This window comes from Hippoglossus stenolepis, chromosome 15, assembly GCF_022539355.2.
Source record: "Hippoglossus stenolepis isolate QCI-W04-F060 chromosome 15, HSTE1.2, whole genome shotgun sequence".
NCBI classification, from domain to species: Eukaryota; Metazoa; Chordata; class Actinopteri; order Pleuronectiformes; family Pleuronectidae; genus Hippoglossus; species Hippoglossus stenolepis.
In genome coordinates, this window is record NC_061497.1 from 7,145,157 (window position 1) to 7,161,668 (window position 16,512).

General features: G+C 41.2%; 1 protein-coding gene across 1 annotated transcript; it reads right to left on the reverse strand.

The window, feature by feature from the left end:
• Positions 1–3,759: 3,759 nt before the first annotated feature.
• adssl (adenylosuccinate synthase, like) lies at positions 3,760–14,170 on the reverse strand. Its single transcript, XM_035179097.2, has 13 exons — positions 13,809–14,170; positions 13,193–13,295; positions 12,149–12,217; positions 11,226–11,276; positions 11,070–11,136; positions 10,833–10,940; positions 9,619–9,700; positions 9,082–9,208; positions 8,829–8,983; positions 7,098–7,222; positions 6,064–6,161; positions 4,801–4,950; positions 3,760–4,694 (listed from the first exon to the last, which is right to left on the reverse strand). The coding sequence occupies exons 1-13, from the start codon at positions 14,142–14,144 to the stop codon at positions 4,642–4,644; spliced, it is 1,524 nt and encodes a 507-aa protein (XP_035034988.1). The 5' UTR covers positions 14,145–14,170; the 3' UTR covers positions 3,760–4,641.
• Between the last annotated feature and the right edge of the window lie 2,342 nt (positions 14,171–16,512).

A 16,512-nucleotide genomic window follows, 5' to 3' on the forward strand; every position in this document is an offset into this window, starting at 1 on the left:
GTGGTGGTAAATAAAAGAGAGGGATGGAGGGTGGGGACAGGAATGTGGTGGTGGTGGTGGTGGTGGAGGAGGAACGTGCTGCTATTATGAGCACTTTATTTTCAATTAAGCCTTCTTGCATATACTGTGAGCTCAGTTTCTGCCATTTATTTTTGATGATGCACGGCCTTCTTGGACTGGAAATTTACCGGTTAGCAGACGTCTGCAACTTTGGTGAACGAGGGGAAGCGGCTCTGTCGATGAGCAGCGGTACAAAAAACAAGAAAATAACGTTTTATTTGATCAGACGGCAGCAGAAGAAAATCAAGACTTTTTTACTGATAAAAGATGAAGCGAGTTTACATTTTACTACAAATACGTTCTGTTTCTAGGCCTCTGTTGTTTTGTTTTGATGAGTTTTTCCTCTTTTAGGTCAATTTCATGTGCTATATATACAGTGTATTAATATTGCATTACAATAAATGAGCTACAGGTTCCTATGTTTAAAGAATGTTGATTTAAATCATGTTTTTGTGACTATTCATATTTTTTAATCCAATGCCTCTCTTCCTATTAATTGACTGTTAATTTATACAAATTAACAGTCCCCTAAACAAGTCTGATCCATGAATTATTCTCTGAAGAATCATGGAAAATGTTGAAAAACACCCCATATCACAATGTTAAAGGAAGAGGAAAGAAAACCCAGGATCTGGCCACTGATCCAGATCTACAGCTAAATGTAAAGGGCTCTTCTCTGACACATACTATATCCTTCTACCAAGTTTAGTTACCTTGCTTACAACAAACAGACAAACAAACAGACAAAAAAACGACATCTCCTTGGCGGGGGGTAATAGGTAGTTAAATAAATACCATAGTCTGTATATACAGATGGACTACATGACCGCTCCCCAACAATCCTGCCTCCTCCATGTTAGTAGATGGGACAAAGTACACGTTAAATAAATTATTTTTCAAAGATGGTTTCTGTCATTTTCAGTAGTTCTTATCACACTGACATTTGTCCAAGTGATATATTTTTCTGGTGAGTTTGGTTTTAATAAGTGGTTTAATGCTATAAAAACAGGGTGAAACATCATGATTGACAGCTGAAACTGACTTGTGATTGGTCGAACACATGTATCGGTGTGTACCTCGCTACCACAGCTCCATCCCCCAGTCAGTATACTTCTTAGACTCTGGACCCAAATGTGTGGGCAGCGTTTGTATAGCCAGCATATTTTGGCTTTATTTCTTTATAGTGGAAGGAAGTGGAGACGTGTAGTCCATCTTTTTTTACAGTCGGTGGAATAGACCTTGACAGACACATGAGCCACAGACACATGGGACAAAACCTTTGATTTGACTAGTTTGAATGTTCCTCAAGACAAAGGACTGAAAGAGTCAAACATGATAAACTTCCCTCACTGGACCTTTTCTCGTGACTGCGTGGACACGTACACACCTCTCAGGTTTGGCACACACCCAACAACCTATTAATAATTTATCCAACCGTCATTATATTTATGTCTACGACCTAAAGACTGCGATGACTTTAATGCAATTCTCTGGCATCGCTCCGTCCGACATCAACCTGAGCGGAGGGCTAATCAGCCGGAGAGAGGCGCTCCTGCACACGGTTACACCTCTGATCGATTTGCCAAGGAATCCATTTAGTACACTTTAATTTACGCTTTAATCCGATCCCTCCAGTTCCTGAAAAGCTTTTACAGAGTGAGAGGAAGTCGACATAACTAAGAAGGATGTAAAGTGAGAGTGAGAGAACGGCAGTCTGTTACAGGAGGACTGGCTGAAAGGTGAGCGGCGTCCTTTCAAAACTCCTGCAGATGGATTGATGTGAGAACGTCAGTCACATCAGTGTGGTTCTTTATTTACAGTCTATGGGTTATATTTTTTTTGCAATGTCCCCGTTGGGGTTGGTTTGCTCCTTCCATGCTCGTTTATTGTTACGTTGCCGTTCGGTTCATTTACCCAAGTCAAAACGCTATGAACTGTGGGTAATTCCCTTTGGCAAAGTCTGCATAAAGGGCTCCGAAAGTCTGCAAGAGATCCCACACACACACTTTTGATTTCACAGTGAGCTTTCACTCACTTACCAGGAAGGTGCCCCAAAGTCTGAGTGTTTGAGGGGGAACATTTGGACTGTGCCTCAGTGTCAGATGTAATGAAACTCCCTCCAGGTGTTCCTGACATATTGCATTCACAATCACATGAGGTCACTGTGACCTTTACCTTTGACCTCTGAAATCGAATCAGTTCATCTTTGAGTCAAAATTCCCCAAAGGCAGAGTTGAGATATCATGTTCAAGAGACAAGAAACTTTTTTTTCTGTGAGGCCATGGTGACATTGACCTTTGACAACCAAAATCAAATCAGTTCATCTGTGACTCGAAGTTAGTATTTGTGCTAAATTTGAAAGGACTCTCTCGAGGCCTTCTTAAGACAACATGGCAAAACCAGTGCACTTTCAGTCTCCACACACATTTTTTCCAGACTCACCACATTCGATGGTTGCTTCTAAAGGAATTAAATAAAAGCCATTGTGCATGTTTGGATGAAATGTGAAGCATCATCATACTGACATGTATGATTATAATAATTACCAGTTATAGACATGCTGTTTTTAGTTTAAGATTGTTTTTACTGAGAAATCCAGGAGGCTGATAAAAAGGGTCATCATACGTTGTAAAGACAATAATACTCTATTTTTCATGGTTCCTTGTGTTTATATTCTATTTTTGCATATATTTCTAATACAGTGTGTATTTCACTATTCCCTCTTGGCTGCTGTAACAACTCCCCCACAGTGGGACTAGTAAAGGACCTTTATCTTATCTTAGCTTAACAGCTTTTCCTTTACAGAGAAACGGGAAGCCTCCAGTTATGGTGGTCATACATGGAGGGGAAGTGAAGAGAGTTTAGTCAGTTACCTTTGATTACTTATGTACTTAGTTACTGCTGCATCGGTTATTGTTTTACTCCAAAGATAAAAAACACTTGAGGGTTTTACCAAAGCATCTACACACATACATACTGAACATAGATAACATCGTATTTAAAGCTATAGGCAGTTTTATTCCCCAATGGGAGATGGGAAGAGAATCTCAAACAGGGCAGAACCGTGCTGTGAGCAGAGTGTAGAAGAGCGGCTTCACATCTTTCAGTCCAAATCGATGTTTGTGCCAAATGGGAAAAACTTCCCTCAAGGAGTTCCTGAGATATCCATTCCGAGAAAGGAATGCATGTCAGGTCACAGTAAACTTTTCCAGTGCCGCTCATTTTCTTATAAGTTCTTCCTGCTGTCCTGGGCTACTTCAGCCTGGATAAAACATTTACTTAAATGTTAACAGTGGTGCCGATTGGTCAACACCTCGAAGCCCTCTGCTCAACATTTGGAGCAAAATGGTGCAACACTTTTTGAGATTGCCTCAAGTGGATGTTTTTGTCAGATGTAATAAAACTCTCTCCAGGTGTTTTTGCCACTGTCACTGTGACCTTTGACCTGTGAAATCTAATCAGTTCATTTCTGAGTCAACTGTGCAAAATCTAAAGATGTCCCCTGAAGGCAGTCTTGTGATATCATGTTCTAAAGAGGCCAAGAACATGTTTTTGTGAAGCCACCGTGACCTGAGCACCAATTTCTAATCGGTTCATCCTTTTGTCGAGGAATTCCTGCTAGATTTAATTACCTTCTCAAAAACATGTTATTCACACTTTTTAGGCAAAACAACTATAAAAAAAACGACTTCATGAAGCTTTACATGTTAGTTTCCTTTTATTGATAATAGCATAATAATAAAGCTCAACAAGAGTCTTTTGCTTTATTGACATGAGTTGAATGTCATATTGAGATGTGCTCTGGTCCGTTACCGCCCACTGTTTTCTTTACATCTACACACAAACACACACCAATGTCTCTGTGTGGATGAGGAATGTTTTCTTATTTTCCCTCCGTTATCAGGAAAAACGTTTGCATTTAAACTCAAGCTCGTTTACGTTGATATATCTCGAGGATTATTTAAAAAGCACAATGTTCATTCTAACAATCATGAAAATACGATTATAAACTTAACAACCCAGATGCATTTCATGTTCTTTAAGTTTTAAAACTGTTCAATAGAAAAGTTCACAACTATACTGATTGCATGGCTTTCGATAATTCTCCCATCTCTTCACAATATCTAAAAATAATCTCTGGCTTTATTGTGACACTCCTGAACACGTAAGCTCCTACATCTGTTTTTCAAATATGTGTAAAAAAAAAGAATTAACATGGCGAACAGATTAAGGTCAGTTAAGGTTAATTAGCTCCAACGCTAAAAAAAAAGAAACTGCCCTTTTGACTTGGGAATGGAATAGTGACCATTCGATCCACTTGCACCAGGTTTTTAAAAATGAACATCCTAATAAATATAGAAAACACTATGTGGAATGCATAAATTATATCTATGAAGGATGACAGTAATTGTGATGCACAAGCAGCGACTAATCGTTTGACACATAGCCTTGCTGGTGAGGTTATTTCCTTTAGGATCATGTTTGCATTTTTAATTCCTCTGGTTATCCTTTCAGTACCTGAAGTTATCATCTGAAATGTTGTTGAGGAGGAGGATTACATGTGAGTGAACTGAAGATGGATCAAAACAGTTTGATCATGCTCTCTCTGGACTTGCCGACTCCGACCCACTTCACTGAAATGGGAGAAGAACAAAAAGAGAGGTGAGTGGACAGGTTTGGCCACGTTAAGAAAACTCTGGCCGGAGATTCTCCATTTATGATAAGTGTCTCTTTACAAACCTGGCACTTGCAGGAAGTTCTCGATGAAGCGAATGTAGTTTTGTGCCTGTGTCGGCAGCTCCTCGAAGCTCCGAGCCGCCTCAGTGCAGCAGCCCCAGCCGGGCAGCGTCTCGTAGTCCACCGACACCCGCGTCAAAACGTCCATGTTGGCTGCAACACAGGCAGATCAATAACACTGAGTGACACAGGAGGTGCTTTTGTTTTGGTTCACTGTTAATGATTCATCAGAAGACGATGGTGAAAACAACATGCTGGAAAGATTACTTGTATGTCCGGTCCATACACTTGCAAGGATGACATTAATGTGGAACTTCACCCATAAGCCGAGGGGCAGGAGAGGATGAGGAAAATCTCTGAATAGTATATGATTTTGGGGTTTAGGGGTTTAGTTTCAGCATAGATTTGAAAATGAGTGCAGATATAAATATCAATATATAGAGACGTTCCAAACGATTGACTTCTGAAGACCTGAAAGGTCTAAGAAAATTTGAAACACGGAGCCATGTTCAACCCATGAATGTAGATTTTATTTTATAAACTTGGTAATAAATGCAATATTAAAACCAGCATTAACAGTCATATAATTCTGTTTATAAGAGGAGTGTCTCTGTAAATCAGAGTCAGGAAAAGAGCCACTTCATTAAACATCGAGTACACTGAGCAGAGACGTTAAAAACTGGATTCAGTGTGAAAGTGAGCAAAGTTGTTTTTATCATCGTCTGGTTCATTAGCTGAAAACACAATTTGCTGCATCTGGCTCGACGAGCAGAGAGACGCTGAAAGTCTGCTGCAAAATAGATTTTCAAAAACCCTGAATGCTGCATTTCCTGCTCAGAAAAGCTGACCAATGTAAAATAACACATTAGAGAGCATTAAAGCCACTGTATGTTCCTTCACTTGTGAGTGGCAGCTCTCAAAATATTAAAACACTTTTCACAGATGGTGAAGCTCTCCTGTGTTTACAGCAAACTAGCTTTCTAACATTAAAACATTTGTGGACAAATAAACTTCAGAAAAAGATATAGTATTTTCAATTAAACAGAATTAAAGTGTAAACTGATATAACTGAAAATTGTATATCCTTCGATTTTTGACTGTGGTCAAAAAGAGAGAACAGTTAATAATAACAAGCTAATTTTTGTTAATAACTTATAACAGCAGTGGCATATTGGCCAGTCCTTCTGTGTCTGAATACCTGACTAAATGATGATGATGAGCAGACAAAGAGCAGATCTATGAAACATAGAAGCTGAAAGGACTTACCAGGGAAACTTGGGAGAGGTTCTCCATCAACTTTGTAGGACACACCCACTTTAATCTCAGACAGCGTGTCCAAAATGTCCAACTTTGTCAGGGCAATTCTGCAAAGAAATCAATCACTGTTCAATTCTCTGATGACGTTAACAGCAAAAACTCCAATTATATCAGCAGGTGAAGACAAAAGTCTGAAGTTAAGATACAGCAGAGACAAGTCGTCAAAAGTGTGAGAACACTTTACATTAAAGCCTTCAGAGGCCGTTAGCTGTAAACTGGGTGAAGGTGACTTCACATGGAACAGCAGCACGACATCACCTTGGTATGAACCTGAAGGGAAAACATGTAGGAGATCTGCTTCTGCTGCGTCCTCCTCTTCTCTCAGTTCACTGGAGGATCGTTAACAACTTTAAGGTTCATACCGCAGTGATAATGTGCTGCTGTGTCCTGTGAAATCAGCTTTACACAAGTTTTCTTTGAGATTTAAACGGAAAATGTTCAAACACTTTTAAAGACGGTCACTTCCCCGACTAAACGAGATCGAGAGAGCGACAGAGAGAATTTTTGTTGAAGATAAATACTTGACTTCATCACGTCAATACAATCATTGTTTTAACTACTCAAATCTTTACAAAATGTGTAATTACATGGTAAGATTCAAACTACTTTTTTTATTCATGTGTGTGAGATTTCTCATAAATATCTACAATTCAGTTGAAATATTACATTATGTTATTATCTTTAAATCCAGTTCAAGATATCTTTAATTTGCCACAATTTAAGATACCTTAAGTGAAGTTTGAACTTCTTAGAATGATGTTGTAGAAATCATGAACTTGAATTATGAATAGTCAGAATTAAATAGTAAATATCTGAGTCTGGAATTATCATCATGATTAAGTTACAGATTGTACAAGATTACGTTACTTTTCGAATAAACTGCTGGGAAAGGGTCAAATGTAGCTTTTGTCATTTTAACTAATTAATCGAAAATAATCAATATAATTGTTAGTTGAAGCCACAGTTGTGTGATGGTTGCTTACGCAGAGAAGCCATTGACCATGTGGGCGTATCTGACCAAAATCAGGTCCAGCCAACCACAGCGCCTCCGTCTGCCCGTCGTCACACCAACCTCTCGCCCTCTGGACTGTAACAGTGCCCCAGTCTCCTGAAACACAAAGAAACACACTGTGAGCTGATTGGAGGAAAAAAACTACTTCTCGTCAGTGATGTCAGCTGAGCAATAGGGTTGGGTACCGTTCCCATTTGAACCAATACTGGTTCCCATCTGTAATTTTTCCCCGGTACTTAACTCTCACTGTACTACAAAAAAAATCTCCAACCAGGGTTTGTCCGTGTGACCTGGACTCTTTTAATGATCTCTGGGGCGCCCTGCATGGTGCAGTGCGCAGCACGAATGATAGAGACACCGAGGGGAGCAGTAAATTACTGACAGAGCTGGTAAAAAAAAGGTAAAATGTCACTTTTTTTACCGTCCAAACATGTTTGAAAAGACCCAAATGAACACTGCAAGCGAACATGGTGGAGCTGTGCATGGCTCCGTGGGTGTCTGCCTTGGTAAAGCTGTAGCCGGGCTGTGCTCAGCCAAAGAAGAAATGTTCAGATTGCAACAAAATTTGAATCTTCTGATTTTTAAGTGTATTGCTTTCATCTTGAGATTTGAATTCATTGAAAAATGACATGAACCCTACTTTCCTGTTCACAAAAACATAACAAGAGAGACACTCTGAACCCCCTTTTTCCACTGGTCAAAAACCCCACGAACAGCCAAGAACACCTGGCTTTTGTCTTCAATGGGAATGGATTCAATCTGCATTCACTCCAGGGTCAAATGACTCTGCAGTAGACACAAGTTTTTATCGGCTTTCGGCACCGATAGCCGGTAGCATTGGAAACGAGACACCCGCGTGAACGTGCTAATTTCGCAAGAGGAGGTGAGAGAGCGCCTCAGTTTTCAGCGTGTTCATGTCGAGCATGATGCACCAGGGGGGGAAAAAACAGAAAGGCAAACTCCTCTACAGGCAATGGGAAAGGAGTCAATTCCCTTTTTAAGCGGGTTAACCCATGATTAACTGCTAATTTTTGTGTAAAAGAGGTATGAAAGTGCATTTCTCTGGCAAGGCCCAACACGGCCCTTATGAATTTGAAGGGATCTGCACCAAAGTGCACACAATGATAAATATCAGTCCCTAAACATGCCTGATTGTTTGAATTAAGATCCATGAACTACTCTCTAAGAAGTCAAGGGAAATGTTGCGCCCTATCTCACAATGTTAAAGAAAGTGATCTGCCCCCTTAAGGGGTTCTTCCCTGACCCGTAACACATCCTTCCACCAAGTCTCATGATGATCCATCCAGTAGTTTGTGTGTAATCCTGCTAAAATCTAACAAAAATGCAGACGAAAGCATATCCTCCTTGGCCCAGGTAATAAACCCATCCTCTACTTAAAATGTGCCTCTATGCCGTGATTGGCTGGTATGTGTGTAGTAATTCGACAACAACACATACAGCATCCCCTGTAAATTGGAGTGTGTTGGCTATTTACCACAAAGCTGCTGTTGAGCACCTGAGATGTCAAGTGGGATGGATTGAACATTAATGATCTTACAGTTCCTTATCATTGATCAGTGGCCGATTCTGAACCGACCCTTTGCTGCTCCTCATTTCGGCTCTCTCCCAATTTCACTTACCAATAAAGGCAAAATGGCCAAAAAATAAATATCCTTAAAAATAAAACAATAAAACAACTCACGTTATCCTGCTCTGTGGGGAAAGCACCAACACCAACCCGGGTGGTGTACGCTTTGACGACACCGTATACTCGGCCGACATAGGATGGAGGCACGCCAAGGCCGGTGCACACTCCTCCCACGGTGCAGTTGGAGGACGTCACGAAAGGATATGTGCCTGAGTAAAGGAAACATCTGTTAACCAGAGTAGGCAAAAAAAACAAAAAAACATCCATCCATCTTCATAATCAAGTCCACAAACCCCTTGTTGCTCACCAAAGTCAATATCCAGCAGAGCAGCGTTGGCTCCTTCCACCAGGATCTTCTTAGGGGATCCAGTCAGAGCCTTGTGCATGAAGTACACCCCGTCGGTCACCAGAGGGCGCAGTCTCTCAGTAAATCCCTGAGAAAACAAAAACAAAAACAAATTCATACACCAAAGATGGACCATAAGCCTTGTTATTAAAGTTCTCTAAAATGTGGACAAACCTGAATCATTTTCTCGTTTTCAAAGCTGCATTACAGTGACAATTACTTATATTAGACACTTGTCACAGTAGGAAAAGCAGAGGTGGAACTAATAACATTAATGGTGGCTCCATTTAACTCAAGTGTTACCGGTAAATGATGACAGTGTGACAGCGAACCCACAATGCCCAACAACACAGCAGCCAAATGGAATGAAGCCATCATTTACATCTGTCCTTCTCCTACATGACAAGATATCTTCTGTGAAAAGAGCCACGAAAAAAAATACAGAGACGTGTGTTTTGTCAGTCGTGGAATGAACTGTACATGATGAACTGTCCTCACCTTCAGCTGCTGCAGTTCACTGTCAATGTCAACATTGAGCTTTGGATACATGGTCAGGAAATGTTCCGCCAACATACGAAACCTGCAGAGATGACAGAGTTCAACAGTCTGTTTACAGAGGCTTGCTGAAGTCTATATGTGCAGCTCCTCTGTATGTAAATACACGGTCACTGAGCGAGTAGACAAGCCAGAGGGCTAGAAGCGTGCGATAGGTTTGGTCAGAGTAAGCATAGGACCTATACATTTCTATAACAGCATCCCCTTCACAACATTATATACAGGACACATGTTATAATGTTGCCATGAAAGCAGGCTGGCAGCAGTTTTCACATGTACCATGGCCGAGTGTTGCCACCTGCTGGCAGGAGAAGGTACAGAATCTTCAAAAGTCAAAGCAACGTGTTAAGAGGATAAAAACTATACTTTAAGAAAACTACATCTGCTCATATTCACAATTTGTGTATTGTATGAAAAGATACCAGACAACTCTCATGTCTCCAGTGTCACACCCACAAATCTAGAATTCCCCCCCTAAAATTTTATCTAACTGCTCTTTAGGAGCTGACCTCGAAAATCTGAAAAAGCTAAAAGATTTTGAAATATTAAACTTGGCACAGTCGTAAGCTGTTTTCAGACATGAACTCTGGAAAATATCTGCACAATATCCATCTTTCTCCAGACAATGAAGAATGCAGCAGGAGATTCTGCAGGTCAGACACGTTCACAACATCAGAAAAATCTCTGGAGCTTTCAGGTGAGGGGTTGGGCAGCGTGCAGGAGGCAGGACATAGAGTATAAATTCTGTCGTGTTGTCTTTACAGCACATTGACTCTGGCATCAGCCCTTATCACCAAAACTCGTCGTCATCTGGCTTCTTTCTCTTATTCACCAACAGATATTTGTATACTTTATTTTACTTCAGTTTTGCGTTCGTAACATGTTAGAAACGTCATCAACATGCTCACTCACTTGCAGGGAATCCCCCGAAGGGATCTCCTGCTGACCTTTTCCAGGGTTTTAACTAGGCTGGAGAAACTTTAGAGAAAGTCCGGAGCAACCGACTCGGACATTTGAATTCTCACTTTCAGTGCTTATGCGTTATAGCACCTCATCCCATCTTGGACCACAAATGTTCAGGAAACATTTAAAGAGTGAAAACTTTACAACCCTAACCCTAATAAAGAAGATGATAAAAATGAAATGAAAATACTCACTTGTCTTCAAAAGCCTTGAAATCTGAGACGAGGTCACAGACTCGCAGACCGTTCCGAGCTGCTTTGGAGGAGTAAGCAGGGCCGATACCCTTTTTTGTGGTTCCCAAACTGGAGATCAAACAAAGACAAACATAAGTCACTGTTTATTTAACAGAAAAAAAGTTACTCACAGTTGAGAACCGTGTTGTCGAGAACATTATACTAAACATTTCACACAAATTAAGAGTTAAACATTACTTTTTCCCTTCTTGCTGCTGCCGCTGCTGCTCCTGGATTCCATCAACAGCTTGATGGAAGTTGAACACTAGAGGCAGAAATACGGGACAGTCAATAAGGTGACAAATCAAATTCATATTCAATTCAATAAATTAAAATGAGAAAATGTTAACTCACCAATGTGGGCACGATCAGAAATTTTTAATCGCTCCTCCCAACCTTGTAATCCTGCAACAAACATAATAAATAGCTCATCACATGTTTACAAAACAACAAATTGTCTTCCACCTCATTTATCTGGGTGGTATTAGTCACCACAATACACCAAGTTATCCCTCTCATATCATCTAATAAAGTTTTACATGAAACAAATCCAAACACGCAAATGCTTATACTGTTCAGACTTTCCCCAAATTGACTAATGCATTTGATAATATTGCTGATCTGATCTTGTACTAACTTATGCTGGCCCCCCACTAGAGGACAATCGGGTCGATTTGGTGTCCAATTCAACCCTCCAGACAGTTGTAGGTTTTTTTCCGACTAGAGACTGATCTGAACAGATAATCTGGCCAAATAATGCTCCATGTTTAGTCTTATTTTAAACTTTTGATCACGTGAGTTTCAGTGAGTTCCCAAGTCTCTAGAACCCCTGCTCAGAAATTGTTTAAACATCAAGTGATTGGTCCTGCATCTCGACTGACTCTTCGAATGACTGCATTCTAATAAATATAAAAAAACGTCAGCTAAAATCAGTTTTTATGTCTGTGGTCTTCCACGGTTTTAAACATCTGTTAAGATTTGAAAATCCTCTAGTGTGCAGCAGGTATTACATCAAAAAACTAAATCAACTTACTAAACATAGGACAGTTTACCTATAAGTGTTACTAATAACATTTACAATGTCTCTCTTCTATTTTGGTGAGTCAGTTTGAACAATACCAGGACCCTGAAAATGAAGCAGCTAAATGGAATTCAGCCATCATTCATTTTATTTATACCTGTTCAACTGTGCTATGATAAAATGGTCACCTGTAAAAAAGGCTAACTGCCACCAGTTGTTGATACCACGAAGGGATAGTTCCTGCACCTCTCCTTACCTTTGCCTTTCTGCAGGTTCTTCTCAGCCTCCTCAAACAGACCAGGTAGGTGTATCACCACTCCGTTTCCTGTGATGTAAAAATGCAACCTTTAAAAATCCTGATGGTAAATTGTTTGATGCATTGCATGTAAAATAGGCCTTATGAGTAATATACTGTTAATCATTTCCCTGAAGTTTTATTTATATAAACACAAGCTATCTTGTTGCCCAACACAAGGGTTCCTTAAATGTTTACTGTCTCTATGGCAGTGAGAACAACCTCACCACCAAAAAGAGGAAATGGAAAATTAAGAAATGAATTTTGGAAGGCAGAAGGTAATTTGGGAGGATGTAGTCTGTGGTGCTGTTTGAGAGAACTGTGTTATTCTGGGAGGTGTTTGTGTTAATAACACCAGACTCACACGTATGTGTTGCATTAATGTTACATGTTGCTGTGCCTGCAATCGTCATTCCAACAATGATCTATTTCATACTCTGGACCCAAGAACAAAGTCAGCTTTCAGGGTAATGCTACAGAGAAGTACAGAGGAAATAAAATCCACAACCAGATAAACCAGCTGCCTCCGCTTTAACATAATAGTGATGTTATTGGCGAGCTTCTGCTCTTGTGTGCGTGTTTGAACACGATATTATTGGTTGGTGGTTCCTTTGTGCTCTGATAAGACCAGCGCAAATCTACCCTCACTGATATTAAATGGTGTGGACAAAATAATAGGAAACAAACTGATCATAAAGTGGAAACCCGCTGGATCAGATTCAATACAGCGAATGTACTTTAAGTTTCAGGAAGACAGGATGGAGAATAGGGCTGTAGTTTTTAGCTAGGAGTGTCTTATTAATAATAGGTATCTGTATGTGTCTACTGGATATATCTAACTGTTACCACTAAACACTGTCACTTCCTCAACAACCTATACGACTATCTGCTGCGGCTGCTTTCAAGTCTGCGCTGATAACATTCATCTGTTCACATTTTATTGTTTTACTGGGCTCTTCATCTTTCCGTCTGTGTACAAACAAAAGCACATGGGTGGAGTGTTACCGATGAAGGAGACCGCCTTCTTGTTGAGCACTCCGCTGGGCAGCAGGTGGAAGTCGTACTCCACCGAGTCCACCACCACTGTGTGACCTGCATTGTTGCCCCCCTGCACACACAGAGACACACACAGGAATCAGTCAGATCTCGGTTCGTGACCCACAACGCCGCAGAAACACAAACACCGAGCACCGCCTCACACGTCCTGCTCTTACACAACACACGCCGTGAACACTGTTCGCAGGGGGGCCACCAGATAACACGCCTGTGTTCAGTGTCACATGGTTGACGGTGCAGAGGAAAAACACTGGCTACAGCCCGCCGGTTGCTTTCTTACGCAACGTTACACCGACTTCAAACGATGATCAGTGTTTACACGGGGGATTCACTGTTATAATAACAACACGTAGCAGCCAGATGCAGGTTAGCATCCCGTGCTAGCACCAACTTCCACATCCGGGAGGTCAGACAAGGTTGTTGACGTCAGAGGCAGGTTACGAATGTTTCACGGCGGCAAAGACTCCCACTGAGCCTCCGCTCCGTGCAGCGGACATTTTAAAAACAGCGATAGAGAGACAGAGAGAGCGTGTGAAATGTGAGCTCCACCGTGTGGTTCCGTCACCTGACACCTGCAGACGATATCCGCATCCATGGCGAGCAGGTCCACAACTTTCCCTTTGCCCTCGTCGCCCCACTGCGCCCCGAGCACCACGGTCACTTTGTTCTGCGGCTCCAGGGGGATGCGCAGCGACGGGTCCGGCTGCAGGGCGCTCTCCCGCGGCCGCTTCACCACCGGCTCCCCGTTCAGGACGACGCTCTGTCTTTGGCCGTTCAAGCTCATGGTGCTGTCGGAGGAAGCCATGCTGCTCTGCTGCCGCTGCTGATGAGGATGAGAAGGGGGACCGGATGACCGGAATACCGTTTTACCGCGTTTCTCTGCGTCACGGGAAGTGCTCATCGGCCGCTCCGCCGCTAGATGGCAGCGTTTCCTCTCCACTCTCCTTCTTTTTGTGTAATGGCGGGTGGCACCTAACGTTTAAGGTGCAGTACCGCCACCTACTGTGCTGGAGTGTGGGTCAGAGTGTGGGGTCTGCGAGAAAACATTAAAGGGATAGTTCACTGAAAAATTCACTCATTATGTACTCACCACTGTGCCGATGGAGGGGTGGGTGAAGTGTTCGAGTCCACAGAACACCTCTGGAGTCTCAGGGGTAAACAGCGTTGCAGCCGAATCTAATACAATTTAAGTAACTGGTGACCACTTCTTCAAACGCAAAAAAACATAACATGCCTCCATACTGCTCCTGTGGTGTCATCCAAATGTCCACAAGCCCGACACTCAAATTCGACTCGAAATTAGATTATCTACAGCATGTCTTTAGCCTAAATGTCCACTGGATCCACCAGAGGAGGAAATCAGAAGAGCGCACAACTCCGCCAAGGCCCAACAGTCTAATTAAATTCAATCAAGCTGTACCAAATTTCACACATAGATATCAGTTCCCTAAAAGTGCCTTTTTAAAATCAAGATCGATGGATTATCCTCTTGGGAAATCAGTTAAAGCCCTACTCACAATCCTTGATCCGCCCCCGGATCCAGATCTGCACCAAAATATAATGGGTTCTTTCTTGACTAATACAGCATCCTTCTGTCAAGTTTCATGAAAATCCATTCAGTTGTGTTTGTGTAATCTTGCTCACAAACAAACTAACAGATGGGTAAAAACCTTCTTGGTAAACGTGATCGTTTTGGTTCTAGGAACATGTGCATTAGTATAAATAGCCTCATGGCCCTTTCCTGTAAAGTGGTGTTGTGTCTATAACTATATTCTCTAACAATAATCCCACACTGACGACGACAAGCTCGAAGGTTCAGGCCTTTCAGGGTTCAACCAAACAAATCACTGATTCAATACGGCATCACAGTGATCCGGTTGACCGCTAGGTGGCAGCAAAGGCAGCATTTTAAACGTGTTTGCAAATAAGAAAGGCCCCCATTCATTCCAGGTCAAAGCTTGTTGGTTTTTTTCCAGTAATAAATTGCATTAAACTAGAGCACAGCAAACAGACTCACACAGAGTGCACCTGCTGATAAACACTGTTTCAGTCCATCTCCTCCCTTCTGTCTCATCGATGTTTTGTTTCAACTTGTGGTTTAGTCAGAAAGTGATCTACAGTCTGTAGTTTAAGTTGTAATTTGCTTGAATATGAAAAACCATACTTAATAAGATACATGGTGTGAATGTGTTTGAACATCTCCACCACCTCCAACCATTAATCCACTGAGCAACACACTCAGACTGGCGGACCGCCCATTTCACTTCCCCCGTGTCACAGGTGAAAAAAAACATCTTCTCTTTGTCTAAATCATTATGTTAAAGCATTGATCAGATAATCAGAAGAACTGCCAGTAGTGTGATCATTGCTGAATGATGGTGCATGTGAACACAAAGTAGCTGAAGAGACTTTATATTTGTTCTAATTATCAATCCTAAGTAAGTTTAACTGTGCAGTGAACATGTGACATGTTTTGAAACACAGATTTATTGCACAGTGAACTGAATGAAGTGACACGTGGACGTCAGGTTTCAGGAAGTGTCATCACCTCCGCAGAGGAGGTCATGTTTTTATTGCTGTTTCTGTATTTGCAGGATTATGCAACTACCGAGCAGATTTCATTGAAACTTGGTGGAATATAGCCCCAGGAAGAACACACAGTGGAATCCATAAAGGGTGTGGATCCAGGACTTTTGTTTCACTTTCCTTAACACTGGGAGACGGGGGTGTTTTGACATTTTTGTGAATTTCTAAAGAAATAATTCAGAGATATTGATGAAAAACATCCAACATATTTAGGGAAGAGATGTCTAGGATTGTACTCATTTTGGTGCAGGTTGATTGTATTTAAGAAGACTGTTAGGCCTTGACGGAGGTATGTGCTGAGTGCCATTATAGTTCAATCATGATTTGTTAAACACCCCAGATTTTGTTAGGAGCACACAACATAACATATTGCAACATCATATATCATGAAAACATAAATTATTAAATCAGCCTTCTTGTTTTATGTATTTATTTTCAATGTATACGATAATTTTCACATCTGCATATGAGTTCCGTTGATGTAAAATACCATAAATAGAACATAGACGTCTGTGTGAGGACGATGTCATCACCTTTTCACCCCATTCACTTTCCTTGAAACACAAATTCTGTCATGAATCCGCAAACATGACATCAGTAAAAGTTCTTGCCGAGGTAATCTTACTATTTATACTATACTAGCAAACATGTTAAAAAAGCTGTTTGAGGTAAACATATGATTT

Coding starts and splice junctions, on each gene's coding strand:
- adssl (XM_035179097.2), bottom strand. CDS start 14,144: ATGAGCACTTCCCGTGACGCAGAGAAACGCGGTAAAACGGTATTCCGG. Junction 11,137..11,225: donor TTCTGATCGTGCCCACATTG/GTGAGTTAACAT, acceptor TTCTGCCTCTAG/TGTTCAACTTCCATCAAGCT. Junction 10,941..11,069: donor CAGCAGCAAGAAGGGAAAAA/GTAATGTTTAAC, acceptor TTTGATCTCCAG/TTTGGGAACCACAAAAAAGG.